The sequence below is a fragment of the Tenrec ecaudatus genome, chromosome 1 (genome assembly GCF_050624435.1).
Source record: "Tenrec ecaudatus isolate mTenEca1 chromosome 1, mTenEca1.hap1, whole genome shotgun sequence".
NCBI lineage: Eukaryota > Metazoa > Chordata > Mammalia > Afrosoricida > Tenrecidae > Tenrec > Tenrec ecaudatus.
The window spans coordinates 74085193-74105456 of record NC_134530.1 but is presented as its reverse complement, the minus strand read 5'-3'; the positions used below and the strand labels follow the sequence as shown (position 1 = coordinate 74105456).

Here is a 20264-nt window from a genome sequence, read left to right as displayed (position 1 = left end):
AGCACATCCATACATTCCCTGCCCCAATCATTCTCAAAGCATTTGCTCTCCACTTAAGCCCTTTGCATTAGGTCCTCTTTTTTTTCCCCCTCCCTCCCTTTTCCCCCCTCCCTCATGTGCCCTTGGTAATTTATACCTCTTTTTTTGTCATATCTTGCCCTATCCGGAGTCTCCCTTCCCCCCTTCTCTGCTGTCCCTCTCCCAGGGAAGAGGTCACATGTGGATCCTTGTAATCAGTTCCCCCTTTCCAACCCACTAACCCTCCACTCACCCGGCATCGTCCCTCACACCCTTGGTCCTGAAGGTATCATCCACCCTGGATTCCCTGTATCTCCAGCCCTCCTATGTACCAGTGTACAGCCTCTGTCCTATCCAGGCCTGCAAGGTAGAATTCGGATCATGGTAGTTGGGGGGAGGAAGCATCCAGGATCTGTGGGAAAGCTGTGTTCTTCATCGGTACTACCTCGCACCCTAATTAACCCATCTCCTCTCCTAAACGCCTCTATGAGGGGATCTCCATTGGCCGACACTTGGGCCTTGGGTCTCCACTCTGCACTTCCCCCTTCATTTAATATGGTATATATATACATATACATATACACATATATACACATACATACACACACTTATATCGTTGTTGTTTTTTTGCATGATGCCTTATACCTGTTCCCTTGGCACCTCGTGATCGCACTGGCCAGTGTGCTTCTTCCATGTGGGCTTTTTTGCTTCTGAGCTAGATGGCCGCTTGTTCACCTTCAAGCCTTTAAGACCCCAGACACTATCTCTTTTGATAGCCGGGCACCATCAGCTTTCTTCACCACATTTGCTTATGCACCCATTTGTCTTCAGCGATCCTATCATGGAGGTGTGCAGTCAATGATATGATTTTTTGTTCTTTGATGCCTGGTAACTGATCCCTTTGGGACCACTCGATCACACAGGCTGGTGTGTTCTTCCATGTGGACTTTGTTGCTTCTGAGCTAGATGGCCGCTTGTTTATCTTCAAGCCTTTAAGACCCCAGTCACTATCTCTTTTGATAGCCGGGCACCATCAGCTTTCTTCACCACATTTACTTGTTCACCCACTTTGGCTCCAGCCATTGTGTTGGGAGAGTGAGCATCATAGAGTTCCAATTTAATAAAAGAAGGTATTCATGCATTGAGGGAGTGTTTGAGTAGAGGCCCAAGGTCCTTCCGCCACCTTAATACTTGACCTATAAATATAGACACATAGATCTATTTCCCCATCCTCCTTTTCATTTTTATTGGAGTTTCTTACAACATTTATCACAATACATACATATATCCATTGTGTTGGATACATCTCTACATATGTTGTCATCATCTTTTTCAAAACATTTTCTTTCTACTTGAGCCCGTGGTATATAAGCGCCTCAGTTTTTATTTTTTCCTCCCTCCTTCACCCTTCCTCCCCCATGTCCCCTTGAAATTTATATTTTTCCCCATATCTTACACTGACCACTGTCGCCTTTCACCCGCTTTTATGCTGTCCATCCCCCTGGGATGGGGGCCATACATCGATTATTGTAATAAGTTCCTCCTTTCTCCCCCCCCCCTTCCCTTACCCTCCTAGTATCACTGCTCCCTCCTCTGATTGGTTCTGGGAGATTTATCTGTTCTGGATTTCCTGTGTTGCTAGCTCTTATCTGTACCTGTATACATATTCTGGTCTAGGCAGATTTGTAAGATAGAATTGGGGTCATGATAATGGGGGGAGGAAGCATTAAAGAACTAGAGAAAGGTTGTGTGTTTATCGGTGCTATGCTGCACCCTGTCTGGCTCATCTCTTCCTTGTGGCCCTTCTGACAGGGGGTGTCCAATTGACTACTTTGGGTCTTTCTCCACTCTGTCCTCCCTCTCATTGCCATTGATATGATTTGTTTTGTTTTGGGTCTTTGATCCCTGATACCCGATCCTATAATACCTCATGATCAGACAGGCTGGTGTGCTTCTTCCATGTGGGCTTTGTTGCTTCTCAGCTAGATGGCAGCTTGTTTATCTTCAAGTCTTTAAGACTCCAGACACTATATCTTTTGATGGCCGGGCTCCATCAGCTTTCACCACTTTTGCTTATGCACCCGCTTTGTCTTCAGCAATTGTGTACTTGAGTCCTTTATATCAGCTCCTCATTTTTACCTCCCTCCTTCCTCCTCCCTTTCTCATGAACCCTTCATAAATTATAATTTATTATTTTCATATTTTACATCACCCGCTGTCTCCCTTCACCCACTTTTCTGTTGTTCATCCCCCTGGGAGGGGGTTATATGTTGATTCTTGTGATTGATTCCCCCTTTCTGCTCCCACATTAACCTTACCCTCCTGGTAGCTCTATTCTCATTATTGGTCCTGAGGGGATTATCTGTCCTGGATTCCTTGTGTTGAGGGCTCGTATCGGTAGCGGTGTATAAGCTCTGCTCTTGTCACTGTCAATGTTTATGAGAGCAGCCAGCTTCATCTTTCTCCTTTGGAGCAACTAATGAGTCCAAACTAGCAACCTTGCAGTTAGCATCTCCACTTGTAACTTATAATGCCAGAAGATAATGAGCCTCTATTAAAGTCCCGATGAGTATTGTTAAATTATTCTAATAGGAAACAATCTTAGGATTTTTTTTCTGCCACCAGGAAAGTGTTTAGACTGGAATAGGAGAGATTAGAAATGGTGAGTTAAGAAGAGGTCAGTGGCACATCAGATATAGTCTTCGAATCAGGCTACACTAAAGGTCAGGCTGGGGCGGGGATATGAGGTCCCCAGGTGTCTAGGAAATGACCATGGCTAGAAAGGAAAGGAAGGTTGGCAGGAAGGGGTCCTGAGCCCTGAAGGCAAAGGTGTGCTTATACCTCTGTGACCCCATTTCTGGAGGGTGTTCATCCCTGGGTCTTCTCCATAACGACTGGCTCCTGAGATAACAGGAGAACACGCAGGGCTTGTTGGTGCTCTAGCGGAAATCATCTCCAGTCTTTTCCTCCCAGAGGAAATGCAGAAAACAGAATCTGCCACTGTGAGCTTCTACCCCACAGAACACATCAAAGCTGGCCCTGAACTCTCATAAACCACGTCTCTTCTTGTGTAACTATGATGCAGCTGGGACCAAAATGAGAAGTCCTTTTTTTACTCTAGCCTAATAATTGCAGGTCAAGAAGAAGCCAGCCTTACGGTCTATGACTTAATACTGGGTCCCCAAGACAAATGAAAGAGAGTATTGAGGAAAATCATGGGGGAAGTATGTACATGTGTATGAGTGTGCCAGTGTGTGACTCTGGGTGAGAAAAATAGAAAGACCTCTTCCAATTTCAATTTGGTGGGGCCCTGTCTAGTTATTGTTTTGGTAGCGTGAGGAGGCAATAGGCAATTGAGCACCATTGATGGGTCAGGCGCTTGTTTAGTCCCTCAGAGGAGAGGAAAGGACCTCGCCCTTTGCCCTCAGGAAATTCACACGTGGAGTGGAGAGAGAAGTGAACACGCCAGGAATGCAATGTGCTAGTGCTCTGAAGGTGAAGGCCAGAGAACTGAGGACAGCATACACCTCTTAGCAGCTCAGAGATGTTTTCCAGAAGGGTCTTGTGACTTACTTGTTGACTAGCTATATAGTTGGAGCTATCCAGCAAATAGATTGGGTGCAAGGTTGTTGTTACAATGTAAAGAACAACACGTGCAAAGGTGTAGAGGTGAAGACACGGCAAATATGGGAAACTGGAAGTGGTTCATCATGGCTGGTGTACAGAGTCTGAGAGGACAGCTGGAAGGCAGAACCCAGGTCATGGAAGATGTCCAATAGCCATTGAAGGTTATCCTGTGAATTTTAAAATGAGCATTCTGTAAAGTGAACCCTATCTACATTTTGAAGGATGGACTGGAGGAGACAAGACCAGAAGCAGGCAGACCTGTTAAGAGACTTTTACCAAAAGCTAGCTGTCAGATGACGAGGCGCCCAAAGTCTCAGTTGGAGGCAGGGTGGCACTCTAGCTGGTACTTAGAATCAGAACCTCTGTCTCTCCCCCTGTGTGCTCACCACTCTGAGAGCTGCTTCAGGAATGTCTCCCCATGTCTCTCAGACTCTTCTTTCTGTCAGGGCCCTGTCATACTTTCCACTGTCTCCACATGTGGTTGGGACGTTGCCAAGGGCAGACGCCAGAGTCAGGTGTGGTGATGCAGTGTGCAGAAGGCTCAGGCAAAGGGAAATCAGTGTGCCAGTCACTGGGCACCCTCTTTCTATGACTCAGGCATGTAAGTCACCTACCTTAAGTTACATGCCCAGGACAGCACAGTTAAGAGGTGACAGGATTAGAAGTCATAACTTGGTCTGATTTTGTGTCCAATGCTTTGGATAATCAGAGAAACTTCAACTGTATGAAAGAGAGTGTCTTTTATGTTGTGTGTTGCCTGGAAGAGTCTCCGTCAGTTTCAGAAGTGTATCTACTTAAATAAGTTACGTCATCTTTGCTCTTTAAAATGTTTACTTTCGGCAAAAATCAAGTGGTGTCCTATTGGTGCTTTGCTGATGAAGGTCGCCTTCACTGGGGAAGAAGAGAGAGGCTAGGGATATAAAACAAAATCATGGGCTAAAGTTAAACATGTCAGCCAGAACAGTAACTATACTGCGACAAACTCTTCAACTTCTAAGCAAAGACTCAGCTTGGAGCACAAAAATAGCATAATGTTGCTCAATATTAAAATATACTTTATTTACTATATAGACATAAACACAATATTGTAAGTAGACAAGCAGTGAGGAAGATGACAATAATATGCTCACATGTTAACTGTTGTTTTCTTTTAGTAGTAGGGTCTCATTAATTTTTATTCCTTACACACAGACTTTTCCCAAACTCAAAAGCAAGCATAATTCCCAAAAGTCAAAGGATAGATACTGTATCTTAGAACCACAATGCTTTTCACTGAAGGTAACTGAAACCACAAAAGGACCAAAATTCACGGGCAAGGTTTCTAATTAGCCAGCTCCGGGTGCCTTCATCCTGGGGCAATCAGCTACACACAGAGGTGGCATGATATTGTACGAACAAATAGCTTCCACTGGATGCTCACTGCTCGGGCAAGGGCAGCGTTGGACAATGTCTGAAGCATTCATTATAGACGCTCTAGCGCCCCGGAAACGCAGCGCTAAAGTGCCCAGCTGCTGGCTGAAGGGTGGGCCTTTAAACCCACCAGCCGCTCTGCAGGGCAATGATGTGGCAGTCAGTTTCCATAAAGACTTAAAGTTCCAAAGCCCTACAGGGATTTTCTACTCTGTCCCCTAGGGGCCCCATGAGTCTGAATCAACTCTGAGGCGATTGGTTTTCGATGCTCTGGCAAGCTCCTGCTGTTGCACCCGCCAAGGTCATCGATTCAAAAGTTACTGCTATTGACCGTGAAGCTTTGTCCGTCAATGGTCTTTATGGACTCGCGGCTCACCGAACACCTGCCAGATTCCGTACAGCAATGAGTTTCTTCTGAAGGCATAGGGGCGGAGCATCGGGAGCATCCTCAGGGAGGATGCAGTCGAGACTCATCCACGGCCTGCCTGTGAGTCTGTCAAACCGCCCATCTCTGTATGTCCGCTGCCATGTGTCAGTTCTGTCTCACTGTGACCCAATAGAGAATTCCAAAAACTGTACATCTTTATGGAAGCAACAGGTTTATCTTTCTTCCATGGAGTGGCTGATGAATTTAAACCACCAACCTTGCTGTTAGCAGCCCAACACCTAGCCGACAGTGTCACCAGGTCTTCTTATATTTATATACGAGCTCTAACTCTCTGTCATTAACTAATTGTAAGAAGGAGGTAAATCTTTATTTCAAATGTGTACCTTCTCTAAGTAACTCATGAGACCTTGTTGGTTAAATTTAAAAATTATGTGCCTTATTTTTTTTTTACATATACCATGCTGTTTCCATTGATCTTATTAAATGATTATGGTAGGCCAGCAATTTAGCAGCAGGAATTTACGTATTGTGTTTGCTGAGTGATACTGAATAGATTCCAGTACACGTGAGTCTGTGCACCGCAGGAAAAGTCTGCCCAGTCCTGTGCCATCCTCGTAAAGCGGCCAATGTCAGCTTATCTTTTCGAGGGTCTTTGCCATTTTTGCTGCGCCTTTAATTTGCCAAATACGATGTCCTTCTCTAGGGGCGAGTCATGTTCATTCTTCTGGCACTCTTCTTTGCCACCACCATAAATCAAAGGCATCGATTCTGTGATATTCATTATCAATTGCCCAGCTTTTACTGGCATATAAGGTGATTGAAAATATCACATTTAGATCCGGAATGCCTTAGTCTTCAAAATGACATCTAAGTTTTTTTACACTTGCAAGATGCTTTTTGCAAATGTTCCCAGTTCAATGCAACATTTGATTTCTTGACCACAGCTTCTGGGCTTGTGGGCTTTGACTTTGACAGAAGTAAAGTGAAATCCTTGAGACTTTCCATATGTGATATATATGTTATGTCGCAGGAGAAATGTGGGGCTTTCCAATGCCTTAAAGAGTTAACAATCTCCGAAGCCCACAAGGGCATTCTTACCCTGTCCCGCAGGGTCACTATGGGTCAGTGCAGATTCAGTGACACTGAGTTCGTTAATTACCTTATTTTTACTTATAGATCCAGTTGTGAGAATTTTGTTTTCTTTATGTTAAGGTGTAAGACATGCTGAGTGCTGTATTCTGTGATCGTTATCAGTAGGTGCTTCAAGTTCCCTTTCAGCAAACCAGCCTGTGCTTCTGCATACCACAGAGTGTTCATAAGCCTTCCCCCAGTCCTCATACCACATTCTTCTTCAAACAGAGCAGTTGTCAGATTATTTGTTCAACATACATATTTAATAAGAATGGTGAAAACATACAATATGGACACACACTTTTCCTGACTCCGACCCATGGAATATCCCTTATTCTGTCCAAATAACTGCCTCGTAGCCCATGTACAAGGTCTACGTGGGCATAAGTAAGTGTTCTGGGATCCTTTTCTCTGCAATTTTAAACATATTTTTTATGAGCCACACAACCAAATGTCTTTTCATAGTCAAATAAACACAGGTAATCATCTTTCTGGTACTCTCTGCTTTTAGCCAAGGGCTATCTGAGATCAGCAATGATGCCATTTGTTTCATGTCTTCGTTATCTGGCTTGAATTTCTTCTGGCCACTCCCTGTCAATATACTACTGCAACCATTTAAAAATTATTTTCATCCAAATTTTGCTTGAAAATAGCATTAATATTGTTCAATGGTTTCAACATTCTGTTAGATCATCTTTCTTGAGAGTTGGTATGAATGTTGGTTGCTTCTTACCAGTTGACCAGGTGGCTGTCTTCCAAATTTCCAGTGATGCATGTTTGTTGAAGCATTTCTGTGGGTTTCTGTTATTTCGTGCCAATGCTTTTAGTATAGCCTGGCCATTTCCTTCAATGCAATAGGTTTGAAATTACACGCTACCTTCTGAAATCGTTGAACATTGGCCAATTATTTTTTGGTATTTATTTATTTGTTTATTTATTTCTTCTGTCCATACGATCATCCAATATTGCAACCCAAGGCTTATATTTTTTTCTTTATTTTTTTACAGTTTAAGAAATGCTGATTGGTCATGCTCTTCTCTTTGCTGTTTTTTTAAACTCCAGGTACTTGTACATTTTATTATAATAATTTATCTTCTTGAATCGCCTTTTGAAAACTTATGTTCAGCTGTTTGATGCCACTCTTTCTTCCTTACATTTTAGTCATTCCGCATTTGAGAGCACATTTTAAGAGTCCCTTCTGACATAGCACTTTGGTCTTTTCTTTCTGTCCTGTTTTGAACCGTGTTTTGCCTTCTCTGTGCATAATACCCTTGAAGCCATAGCACAGCGCACTCGCTCTGCGGTCAGTAGTGTTCAAGATGTCAGATCTATTCTTGCGATGCTCGCTAAGCTCAGGGAGGATATACTGAAGGTTGCATTTTAGTTCTCATGTATTTGTTATGATTTTGTTCGGCTTCCATTTGAACTTGCATTTGAGCAATTGATGCTTAGTCTTGTATTCAGCCCCTGGGCCTTGTTCTGAGGGGTGATATTTAGCTTCTCCATCATCTCTTCCCATGATGTAACAATTTGATTCCTATGTATTTCACCCAGCAATGACCTTCCTTTATCGTTGTTTGTGTTGTTGAAAGAGGTACCTATATACTTGAGTGTAAGCGACCCAAATATCAGCCAAGGCACCTAATTAAAAATGTGCTGAAAAACTTGGCTTATACTTGAGTATATACAGTATATGCAATGAATAAGTTATTAGTCTTCTTAAATTCTATCATGTGTTCCCTGGCATCATTTCTATCACCAAGGCCATATTTCCCAACTCCTGATTCTTCTTTGTTTCCAACTTTTGTATCCTAATAACCAGCAATTATCAATGCATGCTGATTGGATGTTTGATAAATTTAAAACTGCAAAATTTGATAGAAAATCGTAATTTCCTCACCTTTGATAATAATAGTTGGTACATAACTTGGAGAAATAGTTTTATTAACTAATCTTCCTTAGAGGTGTGAAAGACCCAAGCCCAACAGGTTGGCTTGATAGAGTCCATTGGAACCAGCTGGATGATTAGCCTGGTTCAGTAAATGGGGAGGAAGGAGCTCTTGCTCCAGCATTCCTGTTAGTGCACAAGGGTGACTGTATTTCTTTTCCGCAAAGAGATATGTGCTCATAATTTGGTCAATGACTTATTGAAGTTGCATTGTTTGCTTGAAAATATCAGCTAGAACAAGTTATGGGCTGACAAGAAAACAGGGATATCTTTTTAAATCATTTTATTGGGGGCTCATATAACTCATCACAATCCATACATCCATCCATTGTGTCAAGCACATTTGTACATTTGTTGCCATCATTGTTCTCAAAACATTTTCTTTTTACTTGAGTCCTTGGTATCAGCTCCACATTTTCCCCTCCCTCCCAGCCCCCCTTCCCTCATGAACCCTTGGTAATTTATAAATTGTTATTATTTTTTCATGTCTTAAACTATCCAATGTCTCCCTTCACCAACTTTTCTGTTATCCATCCCCCAGGGAGGGAGTTATATGTAGATCGTTGTGATTGGTTCTCCTTTCTCCCCTACCTTACCCTTACCCTCCTGGTATCTCTAATATCATTAATGGTCCTGAGGGGTTATCAGTCCTGGATTCCCTGTGTTTCCAGCTCTGATCTGTACCAGTGTACATCCTCTGGTTTGGCCAGATTTGTAAGGTTGAATTGAGATCATTATTGGGGGCGGCCGGGCAATAAAGAACTAGAGGAAAGTTGTATGTTTCATCGTTGCTACCCTGCACCCTGACTGACTTGTCGCCTCCCTGCAACCCTTCTGTAAGGGGATGTCAGGTTGCCTACAGATGGACTTTGTCTCCATTCTGCACTTCCCCTCATCACAATGATATGATTTTTTGTTCTTTGATGCCTGATATCTGATCCCATCAACACCTCATGATCACACAGGCTGGTGTGCTCCTTCCATGTGGGCTTTGTTGCTTCTCAGTTAGATGACCACTTGTTTATCTTCAAGTCTTTAAGATCCAAGAAACTATATTTTTTGTAGCTGGGCACCATCAGCTTTCTTCACCACATTTGCTTATGCACCCCTTTGTCTTCACCAATCATGTCGGGAAGGTGAGAATCATGTAATGCCAGTTTAATAGAACAAAGTGTTCTTGCATTGAGGGAATACTTGAGTACAGGCCCATTGTCCATGTACTATGTTAATACTAGGCCTATAAATATATGCCCATTAATCTATTTCCCCATAATCATATATAAATATATATATGCCTGTATTTAGACCTTTGTAAATGCCCCTTGCCTCCTAGTTCCTTCCTCTATTTCCTTTTACTTTCCTCTTGTCCCCCTATCATGCTCAGGCTTCATTTAGGTTTCAGTAACTCCTCTTGGTTACATTGCCCTTGGTCAAGTCCTGCCAGGCCTCCTACATCCTCCTTGCCATCAATTTTGGATCGCATGCTGTACCCTTGTCCCTGGGGTTGTTACACTCACTTCCTTCCCTCCGCCTCCCCCTCTCACGCATACCCTCCCCCCATTATAGTCAGCCCCATTGTTTTGAGAAGTTCCAGAGAAGACACGAACTTGCTTTCAGGCCAATGAGAAATCAATGAATATGGGACAGAGACAACTTAAGAGGCTTTAGCTAGAAAAAAATCATAGTTAAACTGAAGAGGAAGATGTCCAGAAGGAGGAAGAGATTTGAGACCTGATGCTAATAGGAAAGAGCAAAAGAACTGGGACCATTTCTCCTGGAGAGAAGGCACAGCCATTCCTCATATCTCTGGTTTCGAATTTTGTTTGTTTGTTTGTTTGTTCATAGTAGGGCTGATCTCAGAGGTGTTACGTCATTGGGAGGGAGGGTCACTCTCTTGAAGTTGTGTTATATGTTTTCCTGTATACCAACCCCAGGATTGATGAACCTACAGGGCAGCAAGTAGAATAAGGGCTCTGGAGGGTGGGGGGATAGAACTACAGTGGTGGGGGGGGGGGGTTGTGTGGGAAGGTGACATCAAGGAGTTCAGGAAGGAAAATAATGTTTAGAAATGGATTGTGGTAGCAGTTGTCCGATACTGCTCGACGTGATTGAATTATGGAGTGATATGCTACATGCATTAGTTCCCGATTAAAAATAATTTTTTAAATAAGTATGTGACTTGGGTAAGATCCTTTCTCTTCCCTGACCCTCATGTTTCTCCTCTGTATAAATCTCACCGTGTAGCCTTGCCAGAGTAAGAAATGAAATGACACACCAAAGTTCCTCGTTCTGTGCCTCTTCTATAGTGGCTAGGCTAAAAAGCGTTGTTGCTCTTTTCTCCTTGCTTCTTAAGCAGAATTTCAGGAAGCCCTTCTTGGAGAAAGGCCAAATAAGGAGGGGGTGCTGAGGAGATGAAATACGGCAATGGATCTACTCCATTGAAGCCCCTGCAATGCAAGAACATGGCCTGGGGTATATGTTCTCAGACTTGATTTTGTGCGGACCACTTTTAATATAAACTTCCACCACCAATTATGGAAAGCAAAGTGTAAGAGAGTGGAAAGGTCCAGCGGGAAAGCTGACGCGTGAGGAATCTTGACTCCTGTCTTTAAGGGAGGTGCTCTCTGCTGCCTCACCCCCAGCCTCTGACACCTACTTTTCCACACTCGTGTTCCCCTGTCATCCCATCTAGGACTTTCTTTGTGACCCCAAGTAGACCACTTCCTCGCTGGACCTTCCTTTCCCTCACTTTGCTACAAGTCTGACTAGAAGAGCTTTAAGGCTTTCAACTCTGGCCCTGTTTGCTTCCAGGGGCCAAACATAAAGAATATCCATTCGCCTTTGTCTATAGAAAGGAGCCCTGTTGACACAGTGGTTACACATTGGACTGATAAGCGCAAGGCCTGCTGTTCAAAGCCACCAGCAGCTCCTCGGGAGAAAGACGAGGCTTTCTATTCCGGTGAAGAGTTCCAGTCTCAGAAACCCACAGGAGCCGTTCTGCTGTGCAGTCTGCCCACGAGCCAGAACTGACTCACCACTTTCTCTAGGTTTCCCACCATGTGGGACAGACGACGTCCTTTGCCTGTCATTCAAATCTGCTAAGCTTAAGTTCCGCTTTAGCTCAAATCAGTGCTCTCACAACTGTGTCTTCTTTTGCAGCAACAGCGACAACTTGACCTGCTGACAATAACCAGCCCTGGTGAGTAGGTGCACTTGTTCTGCTTTGGTTTTCCCTCACTTCCTGGAGCAGTGCCTGGGTGCCTGTCCACATGCAGTCCTTGCCCTTCCTTGACTCCTTGTATGAATGGCAGAACCCTTACTCCATGACCCTCAACCTTCTGCCCCATGGAAAGTGTCTTGTCCTCCTCCCAGCTCTGTGCTGCCTGCTCTTGACCAGAGAAATGTCAGATGTTGCCGCGCTTCCTAGGGCCAGATTTCCCCAAAAGCACGCGTTGGATTTAAATGTCAAGAAAGTGTTCTGGTCGCTTGAAAAATAAAAGTTTAAATTAATGGGAAATGAGCAAGCTGCGTGTTGGTGCCATGGAATGAAAGAAGTCCAGCTCATGAGGAAGGGCCTGTCTGAGCAGCTGTCAGGGCTCTGGCCAGTGGCGCTCAAGGTCAGGGTGACTCTTGTGTCTCACTTTGAAGAGAAGGTGAAATCTCCCCACAGAGATGTATGTGGTCATGGAATTTATATGGTCTCTTCTTTCCCCTGACATCTAGCCTAGCGAGAGGCTAAGCAGTTTTGTTGGCGTTGTAGTTTACTTTGAGTTGAGAACTTGGAGCAAAACGGTCAAGACATGACTTTCTCTCTTAGAACCCCAGGGGATGGCAGAGCCAGTAGGGTGAGTGAACATTTCAGAGTAGGCATGAATGTTTATCTTCATCCGTGCGTGATGTTCAAAATATGTATCAGCCCAGCAGACGTCATGTTTTGTTGAACGTTAATACCTTGATCGCCAGACTGTTTGCAGGTAGAGGATCCTGGAGACGAGGTCAGTGTAACAGGGTGGTCACAGGATAGCATTGGTGGGGACCCGAGAGAGAGAGAGTGTCTGTCCCAAGAGACTTTGCTTTCAACTACGCTTTCTGTGGAGGCCAATTGACACGCAAAGCAATGGAGAATTGGCCTTCTGTAGGGATTATAAGGCACAAAGATTGCTTATTCTACGTAACTGAGACGTGAGGCGGAGACAACAAGTAACAGTGCATCCACCTTACTGTAATTCGACCTGGTAGAGCCCATTCAACATGGGACTTTGGAAGACAAAGTTTGTGCAGCAGGTGGGAGATGGCACACAGAGAGCAATCTACCTCTTACAATGAGCCATGTAACACAATTATGTACAACATAACTATGTATACAATATAACTACATGTATGCTATTGTTGGTAGGTGCTGTCAACTCACTTTGGACCCATAGCGGCCCTATGCACAACTAACGTATCATATATACTGGTGTATAGTCCGAGTTTTTCAGCACATTTTTAATGCAGTTTTTGTGGGAGAATTAGGTACCTCGACTGATATTCGGGACAGCTTATACTCGAGTGTTTACGGTATATAGAAATTCTAAATCATGTGCTGGCATAAATAGAGTGGCTCACTAGCTTGATTTAGTAATGCCTCTTCAAGAAGACATTGTTCTGTCTTGTCTCATTACTTTCTGTGTCATGTTCTACTCCACATGCACTGACCAGGTCACTTGCTCCCACATCCCATTCTCATTTGACCACTCCCTAATAATATACTGAGTTATGAATTGGAGCGGGTTCTGGGTTTGTTGCCGCTGCTCGAAAAGGAAATTTTTCAGACTGCTAACTACACTTCTTGTGGCTACCTCTTCCTGCCCCTAAGTAAGTGCTGAGGTTCAGAGTCAAGCAGCACGGCCGTGACTCTCACCGCACTCGTTTTGAACAACTTTGTGATTACTGCGTGCTAAAGGCTGTCAGATTGGGCATGATTTACAATTCTCCCTCCTTTTAGATGAACAAAGAATCTATTTTGCACCAGAACGTCCCACGAGATGGGTCACAGTACACTGGTGTGCTCCACAGATGCCACGTGCCCAGATGTTGATCCTCACATAGGCACCGTAGAACCCGTGCCAGTGGAAGCCCCCAGGCTGATTGCCTGGTACTCCAGGGTCCGAGATAAATAAGTATCCATGTGTCATGACGTGGAAAGGTGAAGGAGCACTGTTACACCTCAGAGTATCTAAGTGACTATTCCACATCAAAAGCATTCTCCTTTGTTTCTGTTCGCCATACCAACTGCCAAATTCATCCCCGTCCCTCACCTCCCCAAAGCTACAGCAGCTGACTATGGGCTGGCTGCCTCTCTGAGGTTGCACGTGGGAGGGAAGGACCTGTTTGTCCTCCTCCCCAGACCTCAGAAATCCTGGCTGGACATGTTAAAGCGCTCAACTATCTGTGTAGTATCTCCTTTCAAATTTTATTTTGGTAAGCAGAGTTGTGCACCCATGTTTCTTTATATTTGACTTATTCAAAACTATAATCGGTATTATGGATTACTATAAATGGTGTCATGTTATGAATGTATTCTTTGATTCTGCACTGCACATGTTTCTATTGTAGAGATTTACTCATGTTGCTAGGTATCACTCTGGTTCATTCATTTTAACTTCTGTGTCGGATTCCCCCTCGGATTAAACCACTGTTTATCCATTGTTCCCTGCAAAAAATAAATACTGCTAGGAACATTTATTTGAATGTCGACTGCTCATCTCTCTGAGAATTCATTGGGAATTTCACTAGGAATGGGAGTGCTGATGACATGGGCCTTCAAATGGACTATATCTAGTTCAATCACTTTGTAAAGTACTTAGAACAAGTCGCACTTGCAAAAACAGTGTGTACAGGCATATATTTTCACACATCACTCAGGCAGGCATACACGTGATATTGCCCTCCGTTTAATTGTATTTCCCACGTGTAGCATGATTGTTACAAATGGAACATTTGTAACAACCCTGCACTGACCAAGTCTATCAGCACCATTTTCCCCAAAGCATTGATTTCTTTGTGTCCCGCCACATTTTGGTGATTCTCACAATATCTCAAAGTTTTTCACCATGCTTTTGCACATTCAACAGCGTTTTGTAAATTTAACTTTGGTATGCACCTGAAAGACAAAACCTTTGTGTGGCTTACTTTATTGTGGTGCTTTGGAACCACACCCACAATATCTCCTAGGTATGCTTGTGTTTAGAATTGTCAGACTTACAATGTCAATCATCCTGCTGGCTTGAAATAGTATTCCATTGATATTATAATATAATCATGTTTCCGTGATTACCAATGGAGTTGAAAAGCTTGTCATATGATTATTGGCTATTTTTTTCTAGGTGAATTTATTTTTTAAATCTTTAATATGTTTTCTATTGAATTATTTCTTTCTTATTGATTAAGAGTTCTTTACTGTTCTGAATATCAATATTTGACTCATATACATTGTAAGTATTTTATCTAGACTGTGGATAATACATATTTCTTCATTTTAATTAAAATATATTTTATATGGAAGGTTTTAGTTATAACACAGCATATCAATCTCTTTATGAGCTTTGTGTTTGTGAACTCTTATAAAAAATTCTTTCCTACTTATTAAAAATAACAAAACAACAACTCACTGCCATCACATCAATGACAACTCATAGTCACCTCATAGGACAGGTTTTCCAACTTATTAAAAATAAAAAACCAACAACAATAACTTACTGCCATCGAGTCATAGACAACTCAGTGATCTTATAGGGCAGAGTAGACCTGCCCCTGAAAGTTTCTAAGACAAGTACCTGTTTACAGAAGTAGATAGCCCCATTTTTCTCCAGAGGAATGGCTGGTGGTATTGAACTGCTGACCTTGTGTATCATAGCCCAATGCTTAATCACTATGCCACCAATACTCCTTCTTATATACTATGAAAATATTTTCCTATGTTTTTGTCTGAAAGCTGTCAATTTTGTTTGTCACATTTAGAGCTTTGTCTCAGGACTGATCTGTATGTACTCTATGAAGTAGAAATTTAATTATTTTATGATTAAATTTTAATAAGTCATTGTCTCTGATACAGTCTAAACTATACATTTCTAACAAAGTGAAAAGTCATTTCTAGTTTTATTCTTCATCCCATTACAATAGGGTTGTTAGCGTTAGCATGTTTTAACTATTAAACATTAACTTTTCATCATCTGGCTTTGTTATTTAAATATTTTTCAAAAATTAGAATCTACTATTGTTATTTAAAGATTAATTGACTTTTCCAGCACTGCTCGTGAATTTTTGTGTTATCTTCTGTATTGTATCACACATTTTCTTATATCACCTTACAAAAGTGAGTCCCTTAATAGCTTGCTTAGTGAGAGTCCATGAGTAATCTACATCTGCATATGTCCTTACTTTTATTTTCTTCTGAATGATAGTTTGTTTAGGTATAAAAATTGTCCATGGATAGTTTTCATTTGCACTTTGCAGATTTTCCCCCATTGTCTTCTTGTATCCATATTTGCTGATGAGAAGTCTGTTATCATTTGTTTGGATAACGGATAAAAATACCACAGAGGGCACATATGACCTCCTTTGGATACACAAAACAGAAGGGGAATCAGATTCCACACTGATGCACAGTCAACTGCCATAAGAAACAGGTTAAACATGCTTCCACCCTCTATCTTTCTTTACCTAGTCTAGCACCAACCATTCCTCATTTTCTGCTGGGTTTGACACTCTAGTGCCATGTCCATTCAGCACTCACAAACAGTTCTCACAATTATGGGGGACTATATAGGGTTGTTATGTATCAGAATTGACTGACGGCAGTGAGTTTGGTTTGGTTTTCATTAGAAAAGTTCACAGATGACCACACATCAGGATCAGAAAACATTAAGGACAGTGTCTTTTGTCTATAGCAGAGTATGTCCTCAGCCTCTCAGCCACACGGGTTCCTTGGCTTCTGACTCCGTGGATCAAGAAGCTCACCCATTGCTCTGCTTCACAATTTCATAATCTTAGTGCTGCTCCTCTGTTTTGTCTTGTTATTTAGTGTGATTTGGCCTTTACTGCCCCTACCGTGTCAGGTAAAAGGGGATCTTGAAGAGGCCCCACTGGTCACTCCTTTGCTTTAATGGTCTTGGGAATTCTTTGGTCCTCTGTTTCTGAGATGACTCTCACACACAGGGAATGGTAACTAAAACTCATCATCCCTTCTTTTAATGCTCCACACACTCTATGAGTAATTGATGAGAATTGCAGAGATATGGATAAAAGAGTCATATTTAGAAATTTCACTTAGACACAATAACTTATTTTTTGTATGGTAGGTTTGAAGATTGTCTTTTAACCTAAATGTTCTACTTTTTTATTTTATTGTGTTAGGTATAAATTTTGCTTTAATTATTTCTGTGTGGTACTCTGCGTATAATTTCCTTCTGAGAACTCATGTCTTTCCTTAATGCTAGGAAATTATCAGCAAATTATCTCTTCAAATATTGCTCCCCCACTCCAATAGTTTTAGCTCCCTTCTTCAAAAATTCCCATTAGATCAATGTTGAATTCTTTCGATCTGGTGTTTCATAGATCTTAACTGATTTTTCATAATTGTTATTATTTTTTCTACCATACTGATTCTGGGAGATTTTCTCACAAGTAATTTGCATTCATAAATGGATTTTTTCACCATGTCTAATCTAGATTTGTGTTGTTCTTTTTGCAATATTGCAATAAATGTACTTTTTCCTTTTATAAGATTTTTCATTTTGTTCATATCAACCTATTGTATTCCTGATTTTTCTATTTTTATAACTCTCTATTCTGTTTTCATGCCTTTCTTTGGCTCTTTGAACCTTATCAATGTGGTTATTTTAAAATATTTGACTGTTATATAAAATAATTTCTTCTGCAGTGAATTCAAGTTACAATTCATTTTTAGTGTAAACTTTTAGCATTTCATTTTTCATGTGTTTAAAATTTGCTAGCCCAGTTAAAAAGCAATATTTCTGGTGTGTTCTATCCCCACCTCTCCCTCAACCTCAGATTTCCATTGGCTCACATTTCCTGGTGATGGTTTTGAACTGGCCTCTACTTACATTTATAGTACATGAACTGGTGAACAATAGAAATATGAACTATCCCTTTACTTCCTTTCCTCTGTCTATATCTGTCTTCTCCCTAGGACTGTAAAAAATAGGAGATATATCTCCCAAAAAGTTGTCCAGCAGCCTTTTTGTCTAGGTTCCTTTCAAGATAGGAGAGCACATACTATTCAAGGACCTTGCTGTAAGTAGAAGCTTGCCGATTCCTATCTCATGCATCTCATGCAGAGCACTTTGGGTCTCTCTTATCCCATAAGACACAGCATTTCACATGCCAGTGACTCTATATCCAGTCCTCAGCAAGCCTCCAAAGCACTTACACTTTTGCATACCAATACATTTTAGCTTAATAGCAATATGTTTCTCTCAGTGACCCTCAACTACATATATTTATGTTGTCCAATATTACTATAAGATGTGAATAAATGGGTTTATTTAAGCATGAGCTTATTTAGTTATTTAACCCAGAAGTCAAACTACAGTCTCTTCTATATTTGCTAAAAAGTTTATTCTCCTTTGGCCACTTTAAATAAAAAGGAGGCAATATGTGGTGATATTACTTTCCTGCCCAAGTAAAATCTTTAACACCAAAGACAAACTACTATTTCATATGCATGTATGCAAATTTGCAGGTAACTTTTTATTTTACTATTGAATGCATAGTTCCCAATTAGATTACAATTCTCTGTGGGAATTTCACATCGTTCCAAAGCGTCTATATTCTAAACCTTTCTGTTGGTATTTAAAGGAGCCCTGGTGGCATAGCGGGTTACCCCTTGGGTTGTTAACCACTAGGTCAGCAATTCAAACCCCCCAGCCTCTGCTGGAGGAAGCTGAGGCTGTCTGCTCCACAAAGGTTTACACTCTCCAGAGTTCTCCTCTAGAGGAAAGCTGGACAATGACAGTGGATGACTTGATGGCAGGGGATGTAGATTTTTGTGATACATACTAAATTATCTCCAACTATTCAGTTATAATAACACCGTGGTGAGTATTCTTGTACAAAAGTATGTGTGTGTGTGTGTGTGTGTGTGTGTGTGTGTCTAAGCTTTCAGGATGAATGTCTAGAATGAGACTTCGTGAAGAGGGGTGTACATTTGAATGCAGTGCGTTGATATTTGCCATTGTCAGGGGCCATCGAGTCAGTTCTGTCCCATCGAGACCTATGCACAACCAAAGAAAGCACTATCCTGTCCTGTGTCAGCCTCACAACTGTCGCTATGCTTGAGTCCATTGTTGCAGCCACTGTGTCAATCCATCAAGACCCTTCCTCTTTTTCGCTGCTCCTCCACTTTATCAAGAAGCATGATGTCTTTCTCCAGGGAAAGGCCTCTCTTGACAATACGTATCTCCTAAGTATGTGAAACGAAGTCTTTTCCATCCTTGTCTCTAAGGAGCAATCTGGCTGTGCTTCTTCCAACGCTCCAGAGTACTGTCAATATTCTTCTCCAGCACCATAATCCAAATGCATCCACTCTTGCTTGGTTTTCCTTATTCGGTGGTCAACTTTCACTTGCACTTGAGGTGGCTCAAAATGTCGCCGCTGGGTCAGGGGCACCTCAGTCCTCAAAGCAGCATCCATGCTTTGCAATTCTCTAAAGAGGTCTTGTGCAGCAGACTTACCTAATACAATTCATCTTTTTATCTCTTGACTGCTGTTTCTGTAAGTATTGATTGTTGATCCCAGCAAGACAAAATACTTGATAACTTCAACCTATTTTTTATTTATCATGATGCTACCTATTTGTCCATTTGTGGGGATTTTAATATTCCCTTTATTGAGTTGTAATCCATACCGAAGGCTTCAATCATTGTTCTTTATCAGCAAGTATTTCAAGTCCTCTTCACTTTCAGCTAGCAAGGTTGTGTCATTTATATATTGTAGGTTGTTAATGAGCCTTCCTCCAATCCTGCTGCCCCATTCTTCATAGAATCCAGCTTCTCTGATGGTTTGCTCAGCATACAGATTGAATCAGTACAATGAGAGTAGTCACAATAGCTTAGATTTTGTCGAAGTAAAAAATGGCATCAAAGTCTCAGAGTCTTAAAAAGACAAAGGCTTATTTTTCACTTTTACTACATGTCCATTATGAATTGGAATCAAGTCTGTGCAGCAACATCTTTACTCTAGCAGCCAGACTAAGCAGGGATGATTTGGAACATTACTGTTTGTCCTAGTTTAAGTTCCCTTAGAAAGAGACAAGAAAATTTAATATAGTAATCTGTTTGAGAGATGATTACAGAAATATTTCAAAATGTGAAATAATACCAGAAAAGAAAGCAAGTGAAGATTAATTGCCTAGAAAGCTATGACTTGAAATGCAGGCCCCCTTTTGGACCTGGAAATGAATGTGTAAACTCGGTCTCCCGGCTGCCTCTGAGAAGACAAGGAGCAGAACGGGGACGGGGGGGTTAACACCCTGGTACTTCCTCTCTGCTCAGATGTGGAAATAGCACGCTCTATGGCCCGAGAAATCCTGGAGGAGGAGGATGAGTTGTTGTTGAGTGCTATTCAGTCAGCTCCAACTCAGAGCAATGTCAGTGATAATGTCTGAGCCCATTGTTGCAGCCATTGTGTCAATCCATCACCTTGAGGGTCTCCTCTTTTTGCTTGGCCCTTTACTTTACC

At 41.9% G+C, this 20264-nt stretch overlaps 1 protein-coding gene across 1 annotated transcript in view; it reads left to right on the top strand.

Annotated features, from left to right (window-relative positions):
• AGBL4 (AGBL carboxypeptidase 4) overlaps positions 1-20264 on the top strand; it is a 1434684-nt gene that overhangs the window by 952954 nt on the left and 461466 nt on the right. The window contains exon 6 of the mRNA XM_075532449.1: positions 11682-11721. Within this exon, the coding sequence (XP_075388564.1) occupies positions 11682-11721 (40 nt within the window). The remainder of the gene's footprint in view (positions 1-11681; positions 11722-20264) is intronic.